Source organism: Gavia stellata, chromosome 5 (genome assembly GCF_030936135.1).
Source record: "Gavia stellata isolate bGavSte3 chromosome 5, bGavSte3.hap2, whole genome shotgun sequence".
Classification (NCBI taxonomy): Eukaryota; Metazoa; Chordata; class Aves; order Gaviiformes; family Gaviidae; genus Gavia; species Gavia stellata.
Genome location: NC_082598.1, coordinates 57,013,799 through 57,036,986, shown reverse-complemented (window position 1 = coordinate 57,036,986; position 23,188 = coordinate 57,013,799). Strand labels below are relative to the sequence as shown.

At 40.2% G+C, this 23,188-nt stretch overlaps 1 protein-coding gene across 1 annotated transcript; it reads left to right on the top strand.

Moving 5' to 3' along the window:
* The first annotated feature begins 3,052 nt into the window (after positions 1-3,052).
* On the top strand, positions 3,053-21,158 carry INTS12 (integrator complex subunit 12). Its single transcript, XM_059817906.1, has 7 exons — positions 3,053-3,084; positions 9,690-9,853; positions 11,664-11,816; positions 12,372-12,559; positions 16,408-16,567; positions 17,885-18,037; positions 20,279-21,158. Exons 2-7 carry the CDS (start codon positions 9,698-9,700, stop codon positions 20,858-20,860), a joined length of 1,392 nt encoding a protein of 463 aa, XP_059673889.1. The 5' UTR covers positions 3,053-3,084; positions 9,690-9,697; the 3' UTR covers positions 20,861-21,158.
* The last annotated feature ends 2,030 nt before the right edge of the window (positions 21,159-23,188 follow it).

The following is a 23,188-nucleotide window of genomic DNA, read 5'->3' as shown; positions in this document are numbered from 1 at the left end:
GACTTCTGTCCTGGACGCAAGCTTTGCCATATACACGGCTAAACTGCAAGAGCTGCATTCCCTACCACTGTCAGAAAGCCCAAGCGTTGAAGTTAGTCCTAGTTCATACTGGCAATTCAACTCTATGCACACCGCAGATCTCTATTGTCTCATGTTTGACTAGATCACCATAATATTTCTTCACAACTGGAAGCGCTGAATCTTCTTCCTTTACCGCAACCATGTACCAAATCTGACATGTTGTTAACTAGTATTTTTCCCTTACCTTTTGCCTGACTTTCAATTTCGCTATTCCACTTGTTTAGAGAGATGGTAGCAATTTCTTAGCAAACTGGAAAAGAACAGGAAATATTAACTATGGGGGTGTTTAAAGTTATGTACTTTACAGACCAGGACAACAGACTTTTCCAGACTACAAGGTAGAGAGAGCTAGCAACAGAAAACTCCACTCTTTTCTGCATTGAGCTTTTCAACATCAACAGAATTACTCTAATACTTTAATTCCCACAAAGACTTTAAAAAGTATTTTTAATAAAACAGGCTTCTGTAATAACTGGAACTCATTACGTATTTATTTTATTAGAATAGCAAAGCGTTCAGTCTGGATTTATTTATATTTCTACTTACTGTAAAAAGTCTATGTCATCACAACAGTCTCACAGACTTTCCTCCCAAAAGCCTTGCAAGGTGGAAGTTTCCTGTATTCCCATTATACATGTAAAAAAGCTGAAGCACAGATAATTCCTAGTTTAGCATCACACAGGAAGTCTGTCCTACAGCAACCCTAAAAATCAGACATTTTCCTTAAGGATTTTGTTGCTTGTTTGGTTGTGGGGTGTTTTTTTTAAGTCTAGTCTATGAAGACAATGCAAAACTACAATCAGGCTAATTTTATTCCCAAGTCTCTCACAGAAGAGAAACCAAAATAAATCTGTCCAGGAGTTCTGCCTCTAAGTGACTTTACCTGTGTTTTCTTATTGTTTCCTGTGAGAAGATAAGGTCTTCTTGCATCGTCACTTCAGCTGAACTGTACACTTTTACACTGCCATATCCCACCCCTCTCCCATCTTTTACTTCAGAGAATTCCTCCTAACATCTTGTCTCTAAACACAGATGTTTATAAAGTCTTGTTTCCTGTATTTTTTCTTTCTAAGACAGTTGTTTTTCTGACTATTTTGGCTCTGCAGAGTACATATTCCTTGTGGATTTATGCACAGCCTTTCCTTTGAAAAACTTAATAACCTACCTGGTTGCTCGTTCTCACGTATTTTCACATAACTACTACCCTTCTACTAAACGTGATAAATTTATGAATTCCTCGGCAGGTTACAAAAGCAGCCACAGACATATACAATAAAACAAAAGATGGAACACAGAATGAACAAAACCTACAAGACATTACACTATTCAGGCACAACATTTTTCCCAGCACTTTTTTTCTCCAATTAGACTGTAAATTCTGTGGGAAGAGATGTGTTTTTATTCTATACTGGCCTTATTTACAGGAGCCACTGTTGAAAGAGAGAAAGGGAGAAGTAACGAGTATCACGGGATTTGCAACGTAACTTAAAGACAACTTTGGTATAAAAATGACCTTGGCTATTTAAAAATAATAAACATTGAGTATAAATTTCACTAATTGTACTGTTTGTTACCACTTGCTCTTCCCTTTCAACATACACTAGACAACAGTTAAACTAGTTTCACTGAGCTACTGTGTTAACAATGTAATAAAGAAAATTGTTGTTTAAAAACAAATGTTTCCCAGGAAAATTAAAAATTACAAATATGTAAGTACATAAACATTCTGTTCGTTTTAGTTCCTGAAAAAGATCTCATTTATTTGTTGATTACTACATAGTAAAACAGAACTTCTGTTAAACAGACACGTTGACATTTGAGAAATATTCAACATAGTAAGTCATTTAAAAATGTATTTTTCCTCCAGCAGATATTTAACTTAGTACAAAGTAATATTTGTGCTTTAAGGCAAGGAACTTTGGAAGTTGGAGTTATATTTCTATCCAGACAATCTGCTGTATGAGTTTGGGGCCACCATTGCATTCTCAAGTGAATCCAAAGAGAAGCACACAAGCTTTTCACGAAGAGCTTCAAACCAGAACTTCAGACAGGTATGGCAATAAAGTAAAAGTTGTTAATGGTTCAAGAAACTAAGATACAGGCTATGAAGAACAGAAGCCAAACTTTAGAAAGACAGCACACTAAAACTCGGTTATTGCAGAAAATAATACCACAGAGTTAGAATTCCTTTGCAGACCTACTGCATAAAACCTCCACTCCAAGCTACTCTCAGCAGTTTGTCAGCTCAGAAAAATGGGACCTGGTAGTCAACCCTGAAACCTTTTTGGTTTTTTTACTTTTCTTCAAAAAGCTTAGCCCTAAGTCACCAAGTGTCAGGTGAACCACACGAAGGCTACGAGTGTCCTTCCCGCCATCAGCTATTACTGGTCTTCACCGACAAACACCTCAGGAAGGCGTTTCCAGCCAACCCTCCTTCACAACCCAGAGCACTAACGGCAAGGCGTCCTCCGCCAGGCAGCCCAGGCCGGGAGGAAGCTCCCCAGGCTCCCCAGGGCGGCGCGGAGTGCGCCGAGACCCGCCGCCCTCGCCGGCGGGGGACACCCGGGGCTGCCCCCCTGAGCCGCCACGCACCCGCCGGCTGCTCTCCCTCAGGCAGCTCCGGCCAGCGCCGACCTCTTCCCGCCGCCGCGGACCGGTAACGGCCGCGAAACGGCAAGGCCCGCCCCTCCCCCAACGGCTCCGTCCCCCCCGCGCGTGAGGCGGACGCCAACCGCCGCTTACCCCGCCCCGCCCGCAGCGCTCTCCCGGCCCCGCACGCGGCGCGGCCGCTTCCGCCCCGACTCCGCCCCTTCCTGCGCGCGCCCCTGGCTGGGCCCCGCCCCGGCCCGCAGACTTTCCCCCGCCCACAGCGCGGGGCGAGCGCGCGGAACTGCTGCTTCCGGGCCCTGGTTGCGCGGGGGGACCGGCGCAGCGGCGGACCCGGCTCCGGGCGGGGAGGGCGGGGGTGGCGGCTGCCCCCGCGCGTTCTCCTCCTCCTCTCCGGTAAGAGCGCGGCGGGCGGCTCCGCGGGGGCAGACACGACTTCGCGGGGACCCGGGAAGAGGGGCTTTGGGAGGAAGCCCACACGCACACTTGGCGGCCGTTACCCCGGGTCTCGGGGCGGAGCGAGCGTCGAGTCTCCCGGTGGCGCGGGGAGGGCCCGGGCGGGGCGGGGAGGCGGCCGCGTTGGCCCTGTGGGTGCTGGCGCCCCTCCTGCCGGCGTCTGGAGGGACGGTCCCTCCTGAGCGCACGGGCACGCCGGGTGCCGCGGCCTTGAGGGAGTCGGGCCTGGTAACGGGTGCGGCAGGGTCGCCGGAGCCTTGGTTTCAGGCTCTGCCTCAGGGCAGCGTGTGCGGCGGGTGGTTTCCACCTCATGGCACCGAGCCGTGCGGGACTGCCCAGCCTCCCTCCGCTCGGGCGGGAGGCGCTGGGTGCCGGCGTTTGGCTTCGGTGTGCGCGGACCGCGTCGTTACCGCCGCGGTGCAGCGGGGAGGTTCAGCGCCGCCTTCGCGACGGGGACTGGCACCGCGCGCGGCTCCCTCAGGAAGGCGGCACTGGCCCGCGGGTGGGGACAGCGCTGAGGAAGGAAGAGCCCAAGCACACAGAGGTGATGGATACATAATACAGGGCATATAGGTTCCAGCCATAGCATAGGACATCTTTGGATTAAAAGGCGGTGGCTTTTTATTTTCTTAAGCATTTTATTTTTGAAGAGTGACTTTCAGATGAGAGGCCTCTCCTTCATAAAGGAGACGTCAGGGAGAAATTTGCAGCAACTCTGTTGCAAAGGGTCGGGTCGTGGCTTTGGTGTGACTAATTCCCAAATTCGGTTTTCACTAAAGTTTGGTTCGTCCACCAAGAAATCACCAGGAGGATGATATCTAGGGAATTTGTAAACCTGATAAACTTCAGTAGGCATTGAATTAGGGAAAGGTGAAAACAATAATGGAGATATAATCAATTTACCAGTGACTTAGACCAATGAGCAGTGACATCTGTTTAAACAGCATCTTCAGGTCCATTTTTGCAGAATATTGAAGCCTGGTGGTAGCAGGGATTAGCACATCCCAGTTGCCGAAGGTATGATTGTCTCATTTACTTGAATAAAAGTTTTTTATAAAACTGATTTTTGTGGCAACGCAACTATTCATGAGAACAAAAACATTCTGTAGAAAGGTAATGCAGATATCATGGGAAAAGGGCTTGATTAAAGAGGGAACTCATTACAAAGCTCCAATGCAAAAAGGATGTATACAGGAGGTGGAAGTGGAGACACAGGCTACAAAGGAGCAATACAGGAATATTGCCCAGGCATGCAGGGATGGTATTAGGAAAGCCAAAGCTAAGCTAGATTTGAAACTAGCAAGAGATATCAACAGTGATGAGATGCCATTTTTCAGGAAAAGGATTCACAAGGAAAATGTGGTGCTGCTGCTGAGTGGGACAAGTGTGTTAGTGACAGCAGACACAGATAAGGGTGAGGTAGTCAATGTCGTCTTTGCCTCAGAGTTCGCCAATAAGGTCTCCCAGGCCTTTTGCCACAAGGCAGGGTTCAAGGAGAGGAGGAACTACACGTTGTGGAAGAGGATTGAAGCAGGGATTGTTTACCTGACAAGTCCGTGGGCCCAAGTGGACTGCATTCAAGGGTGCTGAGAGCTGACGCTGTCTTCACAAAGCTATTTTCTGTCGTCTTTGAAAGGCCATGAGATTGGGGGAGATCCCTGAAGACTGGAGAAAAGCAAATCTTACGTTTGTCTTCAAAAAGGGCAAGAATGACAGTCCAGAGAACTACAAGCTGGTCAGCCTCACTCCTTCCACCTGTGGAAAGATCATGGAGGAAACCATTTGTAGGCATAAGAAGGAGCAGGTGGTGACTGGGGATAGCCAGCTTGGGATCTACCAAGGATAAATCATACCTGACCAATTGGCTTGTCCTCTGTGACAAAATAGCTAGATCTGAAGATGAAGGGAGAGTGTTGGATGTCATCTACTGTGGGCTTAGGGGGACCTAGTGGAAGCCTTTATATACCTAAGAGGAGATTATTGAGAATATAGAGCCAGTCTTTCTACTCAGGTGCACTGCAGGGGAATGAGAGACAGCACAAGTTGGAACTTCCAATTCAAAGTAAGGAAATTAGGACAGTTAGGCATTGAGACAGGTTGCCCAGAAGGTTTGTCACATTCCTGTCTTCAGAGGTTTTCAAGATCCAACTGGACAAAGCCCTGGGCAAGCTGGTCTGGATTCAGTGTTGACTTTGCTTTGAGCAGGAGGTTGCACCGGGTGACCACTTGGGCTCCCTTCCAAACGGAATGATTCTGTGATTCTTAAATAATGTACTGTTTGTGAGGAGTAGGAAACAGCAAATATAGGGCAATAGTGTTATCTTAGAAATTCTGGATGTATAGGTTACTGTGATATTGATTGAAATATTAATTTAAAAGTACAGTATAAAATATGCTGTAGAATAGAATGTAAAATGAAAGCTGCCAGTATTAGTAACGCCAGTACTAGTAACTCCATAGCAGAAGATTTTACTCCAGTCTTCTAAAATTCTTTGGAGAAGACGTCAAATAAATAAGAACTGATTAATACAATTGTTCTGATTAATACAGTTGTCTGGACTACTAAAGTGTGTGAGTTTTGAAATATCCCTCGGCGGAGATAACTGAGAAATTATGTTCTCATGATTAAGATACTAAAACAAAAACTGAAAAGAGAAGTGCAGTTTTTCCTGCTGTTAAGATTTTCCTTGATCTACTTTATTAAGGCTTACATTAAATCTGCAAGTGATCTGGAAAAGACATTATTGGTAAATAAATGAAATCTGCCACCATCACAGTTATTAGGTTAGTCAGGAAGAGAGAAAATCCTGAGGAACAGGAGAATCCAAAAGGGAAAAAAAAAGGTGAATTGATATTGTGGTGGTAAGTGAAATTAATTATTGATGAACACAGTGCAGTGCATTGGAAGAAATCTTGTGCTACTGATTCATGTTACTGGGTTTTAAGTTAACTGCTACAGATGTTGAAGGTAGCTGAACAGGATATGCGAGTGAAACTCCCTTTAATCATCAGCGTCAGTGAAAAATAAAAGCATTGCTGAGTTTATAAAGAACGGATTTGATAATAGCATTGCAATATAAATTGAAGGTGTGCACTTTCTTGGAAAAATATCTTCAATTGTACACCTGTCTCAGAAAATAATAGAAATAGGAGTTCAGGAACAGATGGGTAAAAATATGGCCATATCTGAAAATGTAAAGTAAGTAGATCCATTTAACTGAAAATGATGATGAATAAGATAATACATGTGTAGGCATGCAAAATAATAGCTGGCAAATAAATGAAAAGAAGGGGTCTCTTACACCCTGGAAGTCTAATAAGTCTATTAAATTGGAAGACCACATATTCTGTATAGTGCTCAATTAAGCTTATATGGCAGAAGACAATAGTATGCTCAAGAAATGAGAGACTCAAAAAATTGTTAGACTCTTAGATGTTTTAAGAATAACAACCCACTAATTAACATTTTTTCTTCCCACAGGGATTTAAACCACTTAGAGTAGTCTGCGTTAGGAGGTTACTCCATGAGACTGTCCACTGTAGGATTTTTAATATTATCTCACATACTTCAGAGAGTTTTGTTACCTTATATTTGGTTTTGTCAAACAGTTCTGATACAATAGTGAAGGAGTGTCAAAGAGATACGTAAGCTGAGAAGGGTGTTTTTAGGGCTGGGCTAATGGGTTAATGCTTAGTTGCAAGAAGGTGCGCTTGAGTTCCTGTCCCTGCTCCACAAGTTGCCTGCGTGTTCCCTTCAGTTACCACGTTGTGCAAAACCAGTTCTGCTCTGGATTCAAGGATGATAACACAGCCCTCTAATCTCACAGCTGCATTATCAAACTGCTACGTAAAAGACAGTGTCATACTCACTTTTTTCCTATTTTTTTCCAAAACAACATTTGAGATATTTTCTGTACAAAGATTCCACGTAAACAAGAAAGTCAAGGAGTGCTCTTGCGCAGAATAACCTATGGCATCAACATTAAAACACTGCCCTAGTCTTGCTCCAAGACTATCAAGTTGCTATATGCTGACTTCACCACCAGAGGAGCAGTTTATGAATGAAAACACGAATCAATGTAATTGGATCTTAGCTTTATAAGTATCAAACTACTGTTCTGATTTGTAAACATCTGGTAAAGGCCACTACCAAAAGCAATAATTTGCCTTTTGGACCAGGCCAGTTATTGGTATTAGCCTGTTTGACAGTTGTGTTATTGTGGTCCAGTAAGGAGAGCATGTTTATCAATTTACTTTTTTTCAGATGTTATTTTAAAGACAGCTATTGATGTGTTCATCTTTGCATTATATATACTTACTTTCTTTAACTTACAAATAGGTTTTTTTTAATTTGAAAATGTATGCCTAAACTGAGTGTACTTGAACTGTTTAATAAGCCCAGTTCCCTCCCTTCTCATGAGAAATTTCTTGTGATTTTAGTTATAACTGCATTAGCCTATGGCATTATAATTTACCCTTGAGAAAGAGAAAGTGCTGCTGCAATTTCGTATGCAAATAAAAGAATAAATACAGAGAACCCTTTTGAAATTTGAATTTTAACAGTTCCTTTACAATAGACATCTTTAAAAAGCTAGAGCTAGAAATAAATCTGGGAAGTGTTACCTTCAGAAAGATGAAAATGTAATTAGCACGCTTACACTTGTTCTCTAAATATTCCAGGCATCCTGATTTGGCTGCTAATGACTGTTGAGGCTACCTGTTCCTTACATACACAAGTATATATTCCTAGAAGAAGCCTCAGGAAAGAACTTAAAGGATTTTTTTTTTAACAGGAAATTATTCCAAATTTCTGCAATTGGTGTTTTAATTCTGATGTTGTCATTCAACAGAGGGCTTAGCAGAGTCCTAATTTAAGATTATATGGTACTGAAACTTGGAAGGTATATTGACATAACAAAGAAATGGGAGAGAGAACCTACCCACAGAATGCAGGAGCAGCCTGAAAATGTATCAGCAGTAGATGCATAAAAAAAGAGGGTATGTGCTTTCCACATGCATTGAATTCACTTTTTGTAAACATCAGAGAGAGACTGAATTGTCTGGATGGGGCTTGCACTGCAGTCTCTACTTGATCAGTGAAAAAGCAGAGTAACTGGTGTGTCATACTTAATAGGAGAAGTTCTGCGGCCACCAGAAAAAGTAGCAAAGATTAAGGAAGAGAGAAGAGGCTCTTGAAGAGGATTCTTAACTCTCTGCTGGGTCCATTGATGAAATCCCTGTGAAGTCTACTGTGTGTCGAACTCCTTGATGATCTCAGTCAAGCGATTCTCTGGTGTCTCGTGAAAGCTCAGCATGAGATAAAGGTTCCTGGAGACTTCTAGGCAAGTGTTGAGAGAGCAGGCTGCCACTGCTGGTGTTTTGGCCAGAGAGGTAAAAGTTCACTGCCTTGAATATCAAAAGGAATTCATCACACAAAACCTTGGAAGCTCCAGCTGAAAAAGCTGTCCAGGCAGTGCGTTTGAGCAGAACTGATAAAAGCCTTTTCAAGAATGTCTTCTAGATTACTGTATAAAAAAATAAAATGTCCTGATATATTTCAAATGAGATTTGAAGGCATTATTAACAATACCACTTCTCATCCATTTTGGAAAAGAGCAGGAAACTTCCCATGTTATTTCTTAAATTATTAATTGTTAATTATTGATAAAGTTAGAGAACTATCTATCTTCGTAGGGACAATTTCTGATGTAAACGCAGTTCCTTAGAGCTTTTGTTAAAGAAATTAATAGAGAAGGCTCCAGAGTGCAGGAATGTATTGCTATGAAGCAAACATATTTTTTTAAATTCGTTCTAACCTTTTCCTCACTTTGTTCTATGTACTTTGACACTGTAGCATCTGGGAACTCTGGATAGTCATTACTTGACATGAAAACCTAGGCTATCACAAGGGGACTCAGATAAATCACAGTCTGAGTTATAAATTTTCTCACTGTTTCAGCTGAATTTAAAACTGGACAATATATTTTTTCAGATTTTTAAAATATATATAAAATCATATACTAGCTGTTTTGTATCTCTTACATTGTATGTTACAATGAGCTGTTCTTTTCAGAAGTTTCAAAAGTTAATTTTTCTACAGGAGATTTTTCTTTGTTATTCTTGAATAAACAATGAGGTAGAAACCACTGTATGTGCAAATAATGTTAAGGAAAGGGTACTAATTGCTTTTCTTGAAGTTTACACTTATTTTGCATACTTTTTGATATTCTGTATGTATGGAATATCAAGAATATGGAATATTTGTTCCATTTATGTAAGTATGATGAGTTTAGTTTCTGACCATAAGATATGCCAAAGAACGAATTTGACATCATTTCAGGTGTAAAGCCAAATTCAAGTTCAGCAGCTCTGAGGTTCACAATCAGTCATCTTCTAATGATGATAATTAATTTCCATATCATCCTTGCTGTGATTTAATATAATTTCATTTAAAAAAAAGTCTTCTGTGAGATAGTTAGCCATGTGCTGTTTGTCCATATGAATACAGTTGTTGTTATTTTTTTTTTTTTTTCCTTCCTCCAAAGACACCACTATGGCTGCTGCAGTGAACTTGGAGCTTGATCCCATTTTTCTGAAAGCTCTGGGCTTCTTGCATTCAAAAAGTAAGGACTCTGCTGAAAAGTTGAAAGCGCTTCTTGATGAGTCTTTGGCCAGAGGAACTGACTCAAGCTATCGTCCATCTCAGAAGGTATTGGTATTAGAGAACATGGGTCATTTGTATGCCTTTTTAAAGCTCCTGCTATTCCTAGTTCGTCTTTTATAGCTGAAAAGTTAAGAGAATCAGAAATCAAGGAAAAAGAAAAAGTCATTATAGAATGTTCATATTCATCATCCCCCTTTTATGCAACATAATCTGTTCGAGTAATTGAAGTTAATGGAAAAAAAAATCTCTTTACCACAGATAAATATGAAACAAAACAAGCTATTTACTGATAAAGCTGGATCTCTTTTCTTGAAATTCTGTTGATGAAGTCGTATGAGAATGAAACACCAAATGGTTCAAAGCAAAAATGATTTGCAGGCTGAAACCATTGCCATCCAACGGACAAACATTATTTTTGATCTATGAAAATCACTAAACACCTGCTAGAGACAATATTTGAATCTGAGATTAGTGTATAGAAATAACCAAGCGAGGACATCCTCATATTGCTACATATTGCCATATGGATAATGAGGTAGTGTTCTCCCCTAGGGTGCCTAGAAGTCAGCCTGGTATGTTCTAATGATGGTCTGTATGCTGATACATTAGTAATATTTCATTTCTGCGTGTACGTGGTTCCGAATAAGTGAAAGGCACTATTACTGCTACAGCATACATCATACGTGTACTGTGTGGTCTAACTCCTTTCTATTCAAATTGTTAACTCCCTGAAACCTAAACTGCAGTTCACTCTAACACAGGTCTCAAAATTCTTAGGAGCCCTCTATGTCAGAGCTCCAAGAAGCATTGGTTTGTAGTTTAAAGAGGAAGCAGGGAGCCAAATAATAGTGCAGAGAGTCTTGGGAAGCCAATTTTGATAACAGCTTGGCTGGTAGTCACCTGCCCTCAGGTGAGACTGAGCCTTAGGCCAGAGGAAGAAATCTTTTGTTCTCCTCTTTTCAGTGTGTCTCCAGTATCAGCTGGACTGCAAAGCTCAGAAATGGAATCGAGTACAAGAATTCCTTTCCTTTCGAACTCAGACTGCAGGATTAATTTGTTGTTGACCATGAAATCCAAGAACAGAATAAGGAGCACAGGATTACCACAGTCGGGCAGATGAGGAAATCTGTTTCTGACTCTGGATGCAACAGGAAGTCAGCAAACCTGGCGGGGGGCTGAAGCTCAGGGCTCTGGACCCATCCCAGTATGCAGCAGATAATTACTCCCTTCTTACTAAGCTGGGGGAGAGGGGCGGGGGTACCTTGCTCATGCACATTGCTGTGAATAATCACTCATTTACAGACTCACGTGCTTATTATACATTGGTGACACTAATGTGTCATTAATAAGAACTATTGATTTCTGTTGAGATCTAAATTTATTAATCTGATAGGTGAATATGGACTGAGATTAAGCAGAGGTCAATATTTTTCTCCATGAGGGAAAGAAGTATTGATGTCTGGTGACATCAGATGTCAACTTATGGTTTCAGCTTATATTGAATTTTTTCCTCAGAACTATCTGCAAATTTGTGTTCATTATCTCTTCAAATTTTAAAAGCAGAAAAGTTTTCCTTTTTAATTAATGTTCCAAAGAGGATCTGTCTTTGGATAAGGAGCACCTTTTCCTCTGGAAGGTGAGTGATAAGGGGAGGTTTTAATAATTGACTGCAGCTTAAACACACTAATTTGTTGATAGATATGAAAATATTTAAGAAATGTTAAAAAAAAAAGTGTCTATATAGATGATCAATGCTGTATGACATGTTGTTTGCCTAACTTGTTATTTAACTAATTGCAAACTAGGAAGTAACTCAAGTGTAGGCTTTGCCTTCAATTTTTGTTTCTGTTTTCAGGAAGTAGAGCAACCAAAAGTATCTGTTACCAAACCTATTTCCAGTAAGCAAGAACCTAAAGCTTCTCCTAGTTTGCCTTCTGGCAACAACAATGGCAAGCCCACTGCATCAGAAAAGGTGAAAAAAGAAACAGAAAAGAGAGCTGCTGATAAAGTAAGTAATTTTTGTTCTCGAATAAAATAACTTGGTTAATAAACTTGAAGGTGTTTTAGACAAAAAGCTCTCCTTTTTAACCTGTGTGAGTGAACTCATCTAATTGTGCATAGCCTGTGAGCTGCATTGTCCAGTCACGTTGCCGTTCAGGCAATCCAACAAAAGTCTTGTTATAATTATTCTGTGAATGTTTTCCCTGCTCCTTGCAGAGGGGTTGGACTAGATGCACTTTAAAAGTCCCTTCCAACCCAAACCATTCTGTGCTTCTGTGTTTTAAATATCCTGATAATAAGAGGTTACTAAAATGTAGCAAGCTAAAATGTGGGATTCCCAAAGCTTTTTCAAGGATTTTTGAGGTGAAGTACAAAAAGTGGACTTGAGCTTCTGGTTCATAAATATTTTGAAGAAAATATGTATCTAAGGAAAATACGTTGTGTGTATGCTGTGTAAAGTACACCTTCTTATACTGCTAACCTCATTGTTCCAGTCATTTTCTCATTTTAATAATATCTGTTAGCTTTTTGCATTTTCACATTCTCTGTGTGTATGTAATAGATAAAAGGGGATACCACTGAAGGAGCTGATGCACCAAAGAAGCCCAGACTAGAGAAGCAAGAGGCTCGTTCCTCTCCTATTACGGTTCAGACTAGCAAGGATTTATCCATGCCTGATTTATCTAGCTTTGAGGAAACCAGTGCTGATGACTTTGCTATGGAAATGGGATTAGCCTGTGTTGTTTGCAGGTAAGTCAACAGTGCTTCATTGCAATTGTTTAGTTACCTTTTTTCGTGTGTACTATTGAGTTTATGCTTCCTGTAGTTTTTATTCTGGAAATCACGTAAGCACATATCCAAAATTACTAACACTTTTAAGCATCCTTCATGAATAAGAATGGTCTCTTGAAAATGGAACACTTAATGAGAAAAACAACTTTTCTTCTTCAGGAAAAGGCAAGTGAAAAATAATAAAACTAGGCAAGATGCAAAACGTATCATGACAAATACTGATTTCTAGATATTGGAAAACAACTTAAAATATTAATGGCTTATGACAAGCCTTTTAAAAAAATCAGTTCTCTTCTGAAAACATTTTTAGCATTATTACGAGTTCTGTATGCGTTGCTCCTCTTTTCGTGATCATTTGACGTTAGTTTACACATAGCCATGTTTTTTCAGTTAATGGCATAAATACTTCTTGCAATCGAGACAGGTTCTTTTTACTTTTCAGTAAGGGCTCTAAAATTGAATCTTAGTAACATTCTGCTAACAATGCATTTATTGTTAACAGAAGTATAAAATATGCTTTTGAATATCCACCCTGGGCTCAAATCACTCAAATGAGGATTTGGTTTCACAGTAGTGAAATCACCAAATGAGGATTTGGTTTTACAAGTAGCAACTTATGTCCTTGTAAGTTGCTACTGCTGCCAAAAGGAACAGTTTGGCTTTCCCAATTGTACCTCCTTCCCTGTCCTGTTCAGGGGATGTATTGCCCACACGTTTGCGATCAGCTGGATCAGCTTCTGGAGAAGTTCTCCACTTGGGTTTTTCAGTAGGTTTAGGTTTCAGGCAGCTTAGTGAGTGTAAATGCTTATGCTGGCACATGTGTAGATGCAGGAATGTAGAGCCAGGACAGAGAGGAAAGTGGGACTGGCCTTTGGTAGCATTATATATTTTAGCTCAACTTAAGCCAGTTGGAAAACTGTGCTTTATAACTTTGTTCTTCAGTCATTTCCATGGATGAGGATAAATTTCCATTGTTACAGCTAATTCTAATGTTAACCAATTGTGAACTGATGAGATTTCATGTCACATGGTTCCCATGTGTTATCTCAAATGTTTAATTTCTTATTATAGACATTGAGAAAGGAAGAACAGTTAAAACATTTAAAGTACGAAATAAATATTTCCATTTTACCTTTCTTCCTGCAAATGCCATTTTTGCTGTCTCCTAAAGGGGAAAAGCCCTGTTCAGCAGTATGTTAAAATGCTACTAAAACCAGTATGGTATTAACTTATTTGGCAGGAAGGGATGAAGAAGAGTTTTATTTAGACAGTCTTGAGCTGCTGTGGGTAATTAATTCTGCATCTTCCCTGGTAAAGGAAAACATGCACAAGCATAATGAGAAATGCCTGCAAAGTAAAGAGAAAACGCAACTGCTGTGCCTAGCGTGGCCAAGGCTTTGCTTTGAAAAGCATAGGCCAGGTATGTGGTTCCATTAGCTATTCCACAATTGATGTTTAACCTGGCTGCTGAAGGCATTGCTTCTAGCTAATCACGGTCACAAATTCATAGTGCTCTTGCAAAAGATGTGTCTATCCTGACTAAAATAGCTCTCATTAAGCTGATGCCAGAGGGAGGGAGAAGCAAAGCAGGGAAAGAAACAACCCAATAGAGAGGGGATGGCAACAGTCACCCAATGCTCAGGATTTGTTTTCATTTTACGTGAAACCTGCTGGAGCTGATGTCATTTGGTTCTCCAGCTCACGCCGGACAGGATGTTTTTCAGAGTACTCGTGTGTCAGATTTTCTGAATTCAACACCGTTGGTTAGACAGTATCCCACTATTTATTGCTCAGCTTTCAACATGTGGGACTTTTTTGGGGTTGGCCATCTTGAGCTGAAATAATAACATGCCAGTACATATGAAATATGAAAGCAATGGATACTCTGTAAAATAACTCAAATATGAATAGTATTTAGAAACTGACATCTTTTAATAATTCAGTCAGTTATTTAATCAATTGTGAATGAAAACACCACGTCCAATTGCAGAGTAGGTGGGGTTCGTAGCCAAAGGGTTTATATTTATATTGCTGTAGAAGACAAGTTAACAACAAGAACCCAGCTGTGGGTTCACAAATGCAAAAGAGTGCATTTGAATATTAACTATTCCTTTTTTATAGTTGTAAAAACTAAAGTAGAGACATTAAGTGTTTGTTCAAGATTTGCTAAGTGTCAAATGTATTTTCACAGTGATTAGGAGTATTGAGCTTTGATGCCTGTGGTGGTTTTCTTTTTGTTCTTTTATTCCAAGTTAGGCATAAGGAGAGAGGGAGTATTAAAATAACTTCACCCTCTCCAATACCTGCAGATGTTAGAGTAACAGGACTCACCAGTTATATGGCTCCTCAGTTATATGAAGAAATACTACATGCAGTTTGCAGATGATAATGAACTCTCAAAAAAAAACCCCAAAATATGTGTCTTTTTAAAAAGCCTGGTTTTGAAAGAACAACCTTGATTTTTATGAATACTTTTTTGTTTGTTTGTTTTCTGAAGGTAAAAAAATCTTTCAGGTTGTTTCTTGGTTATCATATCATTTAAAAATAAGTCTCGTTTAACTTGTTTCTGGGCATGAAGAGTTCATGGTTTTTTAATCAGTCTGGGATTGTTCTTTGTAATTTTAAAATAGGGTGAGGTTCCTCCCTTGAGACATGGGGTTGAAACATCACTGCTTTCTTCTGACCCAGTTTATTTAGGAATAACAAACAAAACAGCTTTTGAAATATCCTGCATCTAAAATAATGGGCCCTGGAATTTCAGAAAGGTTTCTCCTTCTGTTTTTAAATAGCCCATTTAAAAGAGAAATATTTCTTAGAAAATGTTCTAGTATCCAAATGGACAGTACCTTCAGACCTCATTTTCCTGTTATATAAAGAAATAAGGTATTACCTTTCCCACCCATCTACAAATAGAGTTTCCATGGTTACCTGGGTACCTGCTCCTCGGGGATATAAGCAAAAGCAGCTTAGCAATTAAATAGCCTGATTTGTCATCTGAAGGAAGAAATCATTAGGAAAATGGTATTTGGCTAATTCACAGACATACTCCCAGTCATGTGTATATCACTAATTTGTCATTTATACAGCATGATTACTTTCACCAGAGGCCCACACAAAATTAAGTCCTCATCACCAGCTTACATGTTTGCTGCAAGGCAGGACTGCACAGTTAATCCTCTCTATTCCATCTTTCCATGATTCTGGTATTATCTCAAATTCCAAGTATCTGTTTGTGTAGTAGGAACCAAAAGGACGGGTAATAAAACATCTTTAAAGTAGTATACAGCTTGGATGATGATGCTTTTAAATCCTGTGGCAAAAAGCACTCTTACAGGCTTGTCGTTGAGAAATTATTTGTTCTTGAACTGTATTGCTCTACAGCTTACAGCACAATTATCCCAAGGTAAACTAGGCCTTCATATACTAATATACTGAGGAAGTCATAATTGGTATACAGTGAGGTATCCATAAAATGCCCAGGTGAAGCAAAGCAGGTAAGACTTACATTTCTAATATAAAAATCAAACAGGGAAATCAAAAGTGTCATATACACATGTTTAATAGTATAGATGTTTCAGATTTTCTTGAATGGAATTACCTTTAAAAAATACAAACTTCCTAAATTATTTGTTAGGATGAACTCATACAGGAAGAAAAGGAATACATTTCATTTGCCACAGGTAGAAAATACACATGAAAGCAAAAATATTTTTAGTTTTTATCGCAAGCCTTGCAAAATTTGCAACAATTGGATAATCCTTTAAGTGCTTTCTCCCATAATCTGTTCTTAACTATTTGCTCTGCAGGCAAATGACAGTTATTTCTGGGAATCAGCTAGTGGAGTGTCAGGAGTGCCATAATCTCTACCACCAGGATTGCCATAAACCTCAAGTGACAGACAAGGAAGTGAATGATCCTCGACTTGTGTGGTATTGTGCCCGCTGTACCAGGCAGATGAAGAGAATGGTAGGAGTCAGTTTTTTGTATGAGCACTATTTGAATACAGTAGGCTATTTCTAATATGTGAGAGTATTTTATGGATTGCAGAAATCTTTGGAAGCATGTTGGAGGACCATTTTTCTCAGCAGTGCTTCCCTTGCTGCAGCTGTGTTTTTTAATGTAGCATCTCAAAGAGTATTCTGTAATGTGCTTCTTAAACAAAGCTTTTTAAAAAGCAAAAGTTGAGTGAAGAAGAGTGAAATAGGATTATTTCCTATTCGGTAAGCAGCAGTTGAAAAGTTTTTATTTCAGGTGATACTCAGTTTTTAGTACATGTCTACCAAATAGCCCTACAGTTCTAGTTTTCTTCTCAGCTTTGGACATGAGTGGTTGTTTTCCTGTAAGACAAGACTGCAAACTTCGGTCCAGGTCTTAAGTGCTGAGTGTTCTCAGGCTCAACAGTAAGCTGAGGGTAGCACATTCCAGGAAAAAAATTCCCTTTATTTTGATTGATCTGTGTGTTAATTTCTTGACTAAACAGACTAATTATTCCTGATCCCACAAGAATCCTACTCATCTCTTCATGAGAAACAAACATCAGAGTAGGAAAGCATCTTTTGAGCGCATGAAACATTAGTTAGCACGACTTTAGTTCTGACATTTTAAAATCAAACCCTTTTATACAGCAGAAAATGTGTTCTGTTTTGGAACTGTTCTATGATAACTTAGCAAATTGTTATCTATTGAAATGGCTCTACTAAGAAACAAGAAAAGAAGGCAATGTAAGATCCTGGCCTAGGAGTTATCATCACTGACTGAAATACATGGTTATTCTGATGATCATCAGACCTTTGAACTCAGAGGAGTGTGTGTTTGAGGTCAGTTATTGCACAGGATAGCCATTGCAGCCATTCAACATTTGCCTTCAATATGCCCTTTCCTTTTTTTGTTTCAGCATAAATTGTACCATTTTACCTGCCACTTCTTAGCAGACTCTTGCAGCCTGCATCCCAGTACTGCTGGATTATGTCCTTGTCTTCCTCAAGTGCACCTGTCTTTGCCGTATTTCTGTGAAGGCCCAGTGCTTTCCTGTTCCCTAAGCGTCAACACTGCCACTCGTTCCACGCTGAAATAGCAAGTCCTATTCAGGACGCTTTTTGGCTGGACTCTGTCCCCAGTATCATACTCAGCATTACCTGCACATCCCCTATTACCTTATTTCTCAGGCACCATTCAGCTTGAAATTGGAAAGGCTAGATTGCAATCTGATAACGTTCATGCTTTTTTGTTAACAGTCAAAACAGTCAATGTTAATTTGGGGGTTTTTTCCTACCACTTATACAGGCTCAGAAGACACAAAAACCACCTCAAAAACCAGCTCCTGCAGTGGTTTCAGTTGCACCAGCTGTGAAGGATCCATTGGTCAAGAAGCCAGAAATTAAGTTAAAACCTGAGACCCCAGCAACTTTTCTAGCATTCAAGAGAGCAGAAGTCAAGGTAACGTAGTTTAAATTTTCCAGAGGAAGAATTTCCGTTTCATTGCATAGATTATAATTTTTTCAATTAGACCAATTTTTTCTCACAAGAACCATGAATGAAAATAGTCTACTCTACTGTGTGTACTGAGTAGTACCATTGCATAGTGGGTTTGCATTAACACTAAAAGAGTGGGGAAAAAAAACCTCAATTCAACTATAAGTCCCTAAAGCATCCATCTCTTGACTGTGCTTTTATGTTACAAGGGAGAGAACAGAATTTACTCTGCAGATTATTTTTTTTTAATGATGTTTTATACAAGTAGAAATCCTCCTAAATGTGCACTAGCAGCCCAGAAAGCCAATCGCATCTGGGCTACATCAAAAGAAGTGTGGCCAGCAAGTCGAGGGAGTTGGTTCTGCCCCTCTATTCCGCTCTGGTGAGACCCCACCTGGAGTACTGTGTCCAGCTCTGGCGTCCCCACCATAAGACAGACATGAACCTGCTCAAGTGGGTCCAGAGAAGGACCATGAAGACGATCAGAGTGCTGGAGCATCTCCCCTATGAGGACAGGCTGAGAAAGTTGGGGTTGTTCAGCCTAGAGGAGAGAAGTCTCTGGGGAGACCTCATAGCAGCCTTCCAGTACTTAAAGGGGCCTACAGGAAAGATGGGGAGGGACCCTTTATCAGGGAGTATAGTGACAGGACAAGGGGTAACGGCTTTAAGCTGAAAGAGGGTAGATTTAGATTAGATATTTGGAAGAAATTCTTCACCATGAGGGTGGTGAGGCAGTGGAACAGGTTGCCCAGAGAAGCTGTGGGTGCCCCAACCCTGAAAGTGTCCAAGGCCGGGTTGGACGGGGCTTTGAGCATCCTGATCTAGTCAGAGGTATCCCTGCCCATGTCAGGGGTATTGGAACTAGATGATCTTTAAGGTCCCTTCCAACCCAAACCATTCTATGAATTGTATAAAAGATGTGATTTGCTCTCTGTGGTCAAGTAACATATGCATATTTTGATAGTTAGAAGGCTTCTCCTTGTCATAATAGGAAAACTCTAGCTGACTCTGTGATATCTACCTTAGGAGGCTGGTTCTTACATATGTTGCCTTATGTTTCTGTTTCTCCAAGTTATTTAATAAATATTGTCACACGTTGGTCAAAGGTGGTAAACCAGAAGCAGTGTAATAAATAACATAGTAGTCTAACAAAGCATGACCCTTACCTAGGAAAACACATCTTTAACTCAGAATCAAAGCAATTATTCATGTGCTCGAAGTTACGTTTCCATTGCTCTGCCTGGATGCAAACCATCATGAATAATATGATGGCTATTGCTCAAGCATTTACACTTGTGAATAACTTTATTCACCTCAGCAGAGTTATTTATGTGCCTAAACAGGTTGCAAGAGTAAGGCCCAACTTCATCCATCATCTTTACTGTTTAGAAACTGTCTGGATATATTATAGAAGGGGTATTACTTGAACAAAGGGGTTTAATTTCCATTTTGACTCTGCCATTTGGTATAACTGATTTAATAATTCAGCGTGTGTATTATCCCCATCTGAAAACTGGGGATTTATAGGGTTTAAAGTGTGGGAACTGCAGTTAATGTGTATAGCACTTGGCAGTCAAGGAAAACTTTGTTTGCAGGAGGGTTGTCTTTTGCAGTACCTGAATGGGAAGACTACAGGAAAGAAATCTGGTGACCTTTTTTTTTTTTTTCTTTTAAATTGCATCTATGGTACAGGCTGCTAAGAACCAAGAGGAGGGATGAGAAGGAAAAAGTTTCAACACTCCTACTTTGACCAAAAGACTGTAATAAATGCAATACTTAATTGCTCAGTGTCTGTTTTTTGTCTGAGCATCTGTCATCTTGTTAAAAAGTGACACTGGGTAACGACAGTAAACAATAAAAGGTGGTGGCTTGCCTCCCTTTTTATACTTCACAAATTTGGGCTTTTTGTAGTTACTTCAGTTAATCTGTTTTTTAGAGTTTATGGGGGATCACAATGCCATGTGATAGCCTGCTAGCTGTACAGAAGAAAGGGAAGAAAAGCTAATATTGGTTTTATGTGGCTGAGAAATTAAAAGTTGGCTGCACCTGGCATCCTTTCCTTTTCTTGTTAATACTTTTAACTGTAGTGACCAGTAATGAAATATTGTCCACTGGGTGTTGCTGGGAACAGAAGCTCGATATATTCCTGCTGTGATGTGTTGCACAGGTAGATGCTACTATAATAAGAATGTTTCTTTATTTTAGGCCTTAGCAGCAATTTCGGGGAACTCAGCCAGTACAAGTGTTTCCTCTTCAGCAACCAGTGGCCTTACAGGATGGGCTGCTTTTGCAGCCAAAACTTCCTCTGCCAATCCATCAACCGCCAAACTGGGATCAACAGCACAGAGCACCAGTGGGAAACCTGCAGCTTCTTCAAATAACCAGAAACCTGTGGGTTTGTCAGGGTTGGCAACTTCCAAAACAGGACTAGGGGCAAAAATAGCTTCTGCTAACAACAGCACAAACCCTGTTCAGCTGAAACCTCCTCCACCTCTGACACTGGGGAAGACCCCTCTTAGCCGTTCGGTAAGCAGCGACAATGTCAGCAAAGTAGGTCTTCCTAGTCCCAGCAGTACTGCGCCAAGCACCAGCAGCCAGGTGAGCAGTGGGAATGGCAACAGTGGGACTGCGGGTAGCAGTGGGGGCAGCGCAAGCAAAACCACGGCAGATACTGGCAATCAGTCAACCACCCTAAAAGGCCCGACTTCTCAGGAATCTCAGCTCAATGCTATGAAGAGGTTGCAAATGGTCAAGAAGAAGGCTGCTCAAAAGAAACTCAAGAAGTAGTATGGCTGCTTGCTAATTTTGTTGGTTGTGTGCTGCGAAACAGCAGCGTTGGTGTTCTTCTTAAAGAAAATCCCCCGGTTACTGGACTGAAACAGTAGTTAAATCAGGGAAGCCCAAAACCTGTGTTATACAGGAGGTCAAACTTTGATAATCCTAGTATTCCTTCTGACTTTGCAAATCTGTGAATTGAATATGTTGGAGGAATTCCCTACTTACATGCTCCTGTTTTTTAGCTCAAAGCACTGAAACTTGAAATTGTAATTTGAAGTATAAAATTTTGAAGTACAAAAAAATCAGATTTCTGTGAACACTTAATAAATTGAACTTACTGAAATTGTCATTCTTAAATGTTATTAATAAAGCTGTTATTAATCTGGGAAATCATTGCAGCTTTTCTTTCACCCCACTTTCCAATACTTAAAATGCTTCACCTGTTCAGAGTTGTCTGTATTGTGCAGAGTTAATGAAGTTCATCTCAAATTGTACAGTTCCTTAGAGAAAAAATATATTATCTTTTAAACAATTTCAAAAATTAACTGTTAAACAACATATTCTACTTAAAGTGATAATTTTAAGTGGCCTGTTCTGTTTTTATACAGTGAGAAACTTCATGGGTGGTGGCGTTGTTGTAATTCTCTGAGGGAGGAGAGAAGAGCGTTGGCAGAAGATAAATGGCCCCTAACCTGTAAAAAGAGCAGAAGAGAGCCGAAACAGTGTTTTCAAGCTGTCTTAATCTGTAAAGAACCTTAATATTGTCCTGTTGAATATGAATGGAAGATAAGTGGTAGGCGATGTATATTTTAATTAAAAGCACAGTCCAACTGAACTGCATTGTTTTGATGATGTGAGAGAGGGAAGAATAGAAGAAAATGAAGGGAATTATCTTAGGTGTCAATAAGTTAGCTTCCTTTCTGGCATACCTGAACCACAAGACTTTTTGATCACCTAAGTATTCCATGCTGTTAAGTATTGCTATAAAATTCACAAGCCTTGCACGTGTCAAAGTAGTATTGCCTGTCAACCTATCTTGGAAAAGGAAGACTCTACTCTCTTAACTGTTCTACCATAGCCTGTATGATTATTATTGAAAAGTACTGCTTTCTTATACAAGGAAGTAGCAAAGGCAGAAATCTCTTTAGTAGTTAGTGACAGTGTTGGTAGATAAAAAACCCCTTTTCTAGCCCTGTCAGCTAGTTTCTAATGGGGAGGAGGGAGGGAGGGGCTTGTTGCTTTTTTTAAAAATACATCTATTAGAGTTTTGAAATGAGTTGGAAAACCTTTTCCAGCAGTTTCTGTAGGAGATAGAAACAGAAGTAGATGCATACAAGTGCATGTCTTCCTTCATGATACCCAAAGTAACAAATGGATTGTGTATATTCTAAAAGTTTAATTTCTTCCCCCTTCCCCTCAGTGACTTGTATTTCAGAGGGAAGACTCTGCTCATGTGCACTTTCCTAAATCTGCTGGAAGACCCTGTATTTGAATTTACTAGCAAGTGTTACAGAACTTCTAACTGCATATTGGCATTGGATCTTTCAAGGCTTGTATGTAGATGGGTTTAAGCCTGGGGAAACGGGTTGGACTTCCAGATGCAATTTGGAGAGAAGGGCCAGGGCATGTTGGAGATTTAGAAGAGTCTTAAGTTTATAGAAAGTTTAATTCCAATCTCCTGGCTGCAAAAACATATTCACAAAGAAATGCAAGGACACAGACCCTACCCAGCTGTATTATGGTACCTGTTTTATCCCTTGAGTTGTAATTAGACAGAGGAAAAACTGCAAACCACCACACCAGGTCTGATGGTGCACAGAGTTGGATTAGTATTAATCTAAGACCCCATGGCAAGCTCTCTGCTTGGGTTTCGGGTTGGCTAGCCCACCAACAGTGTCTGAAGGCACAAGGGCCAGGGTCTGGCCAAGTATTAGGATCCATGTAACCTGGAATGGGGGTCCTAATATGCCACTGTCCCTCCCAGGGGACAGTGTTGTTTAATTTGGGCAGGGGGCAGAGGTATTCAGAAACCCTTTCTCCTCAACTCACAGACTTCTTTTTTTCCCCTCTACTAGTTCCTTTGTGGATTTGCAAGTATTTGAAATAGTGATATAAGGTGTGTTGGCTGTTAAAATAGGTCAGAAATACTTGTAATAGCATAGATTTTCAAACAGAAAAGACTGCTCAGAAATCTGAATATATTCCTTTAGCCCTTTGTGAAAATGAGGGTTCGTATTTTGCTTTCAATGAAGAATAATGAAAAAAACTGGGTTTTTAACCCTGCATAGGAAAAGTTTTCTTGTTATACTGAGTGACGTATTCCACACAACTTTTATG

What these genes read in the sequence shown, in the direction of transcription:
- INTS12 (XM_059817906.1), top strand. Translation starts at nt 9,698, where the DNA reads ATGGCTGCTGCAGTGAACTTGGAGCTTGATCCCATTTTTCTGAAAGCT. An exon ending in GCTATCGTCCATCTCAGAAG is followed by an intron (nt 9,854 to 11,663) that starts GTATTGGTATTA and finishes TTCTGTTTTCAG; the next exon opens with GAAGTAGAGCAACCAAAAGT. An exon ending in TCAAGAGAGCAGAAGTCAAG is followed by an intron (nt 18,038 to 20,278) that starts GTAACGTAGTTT and finishes TCTTTATTTTAG; the next exon opens with GCCTTAGCAGCAATTTCGGG.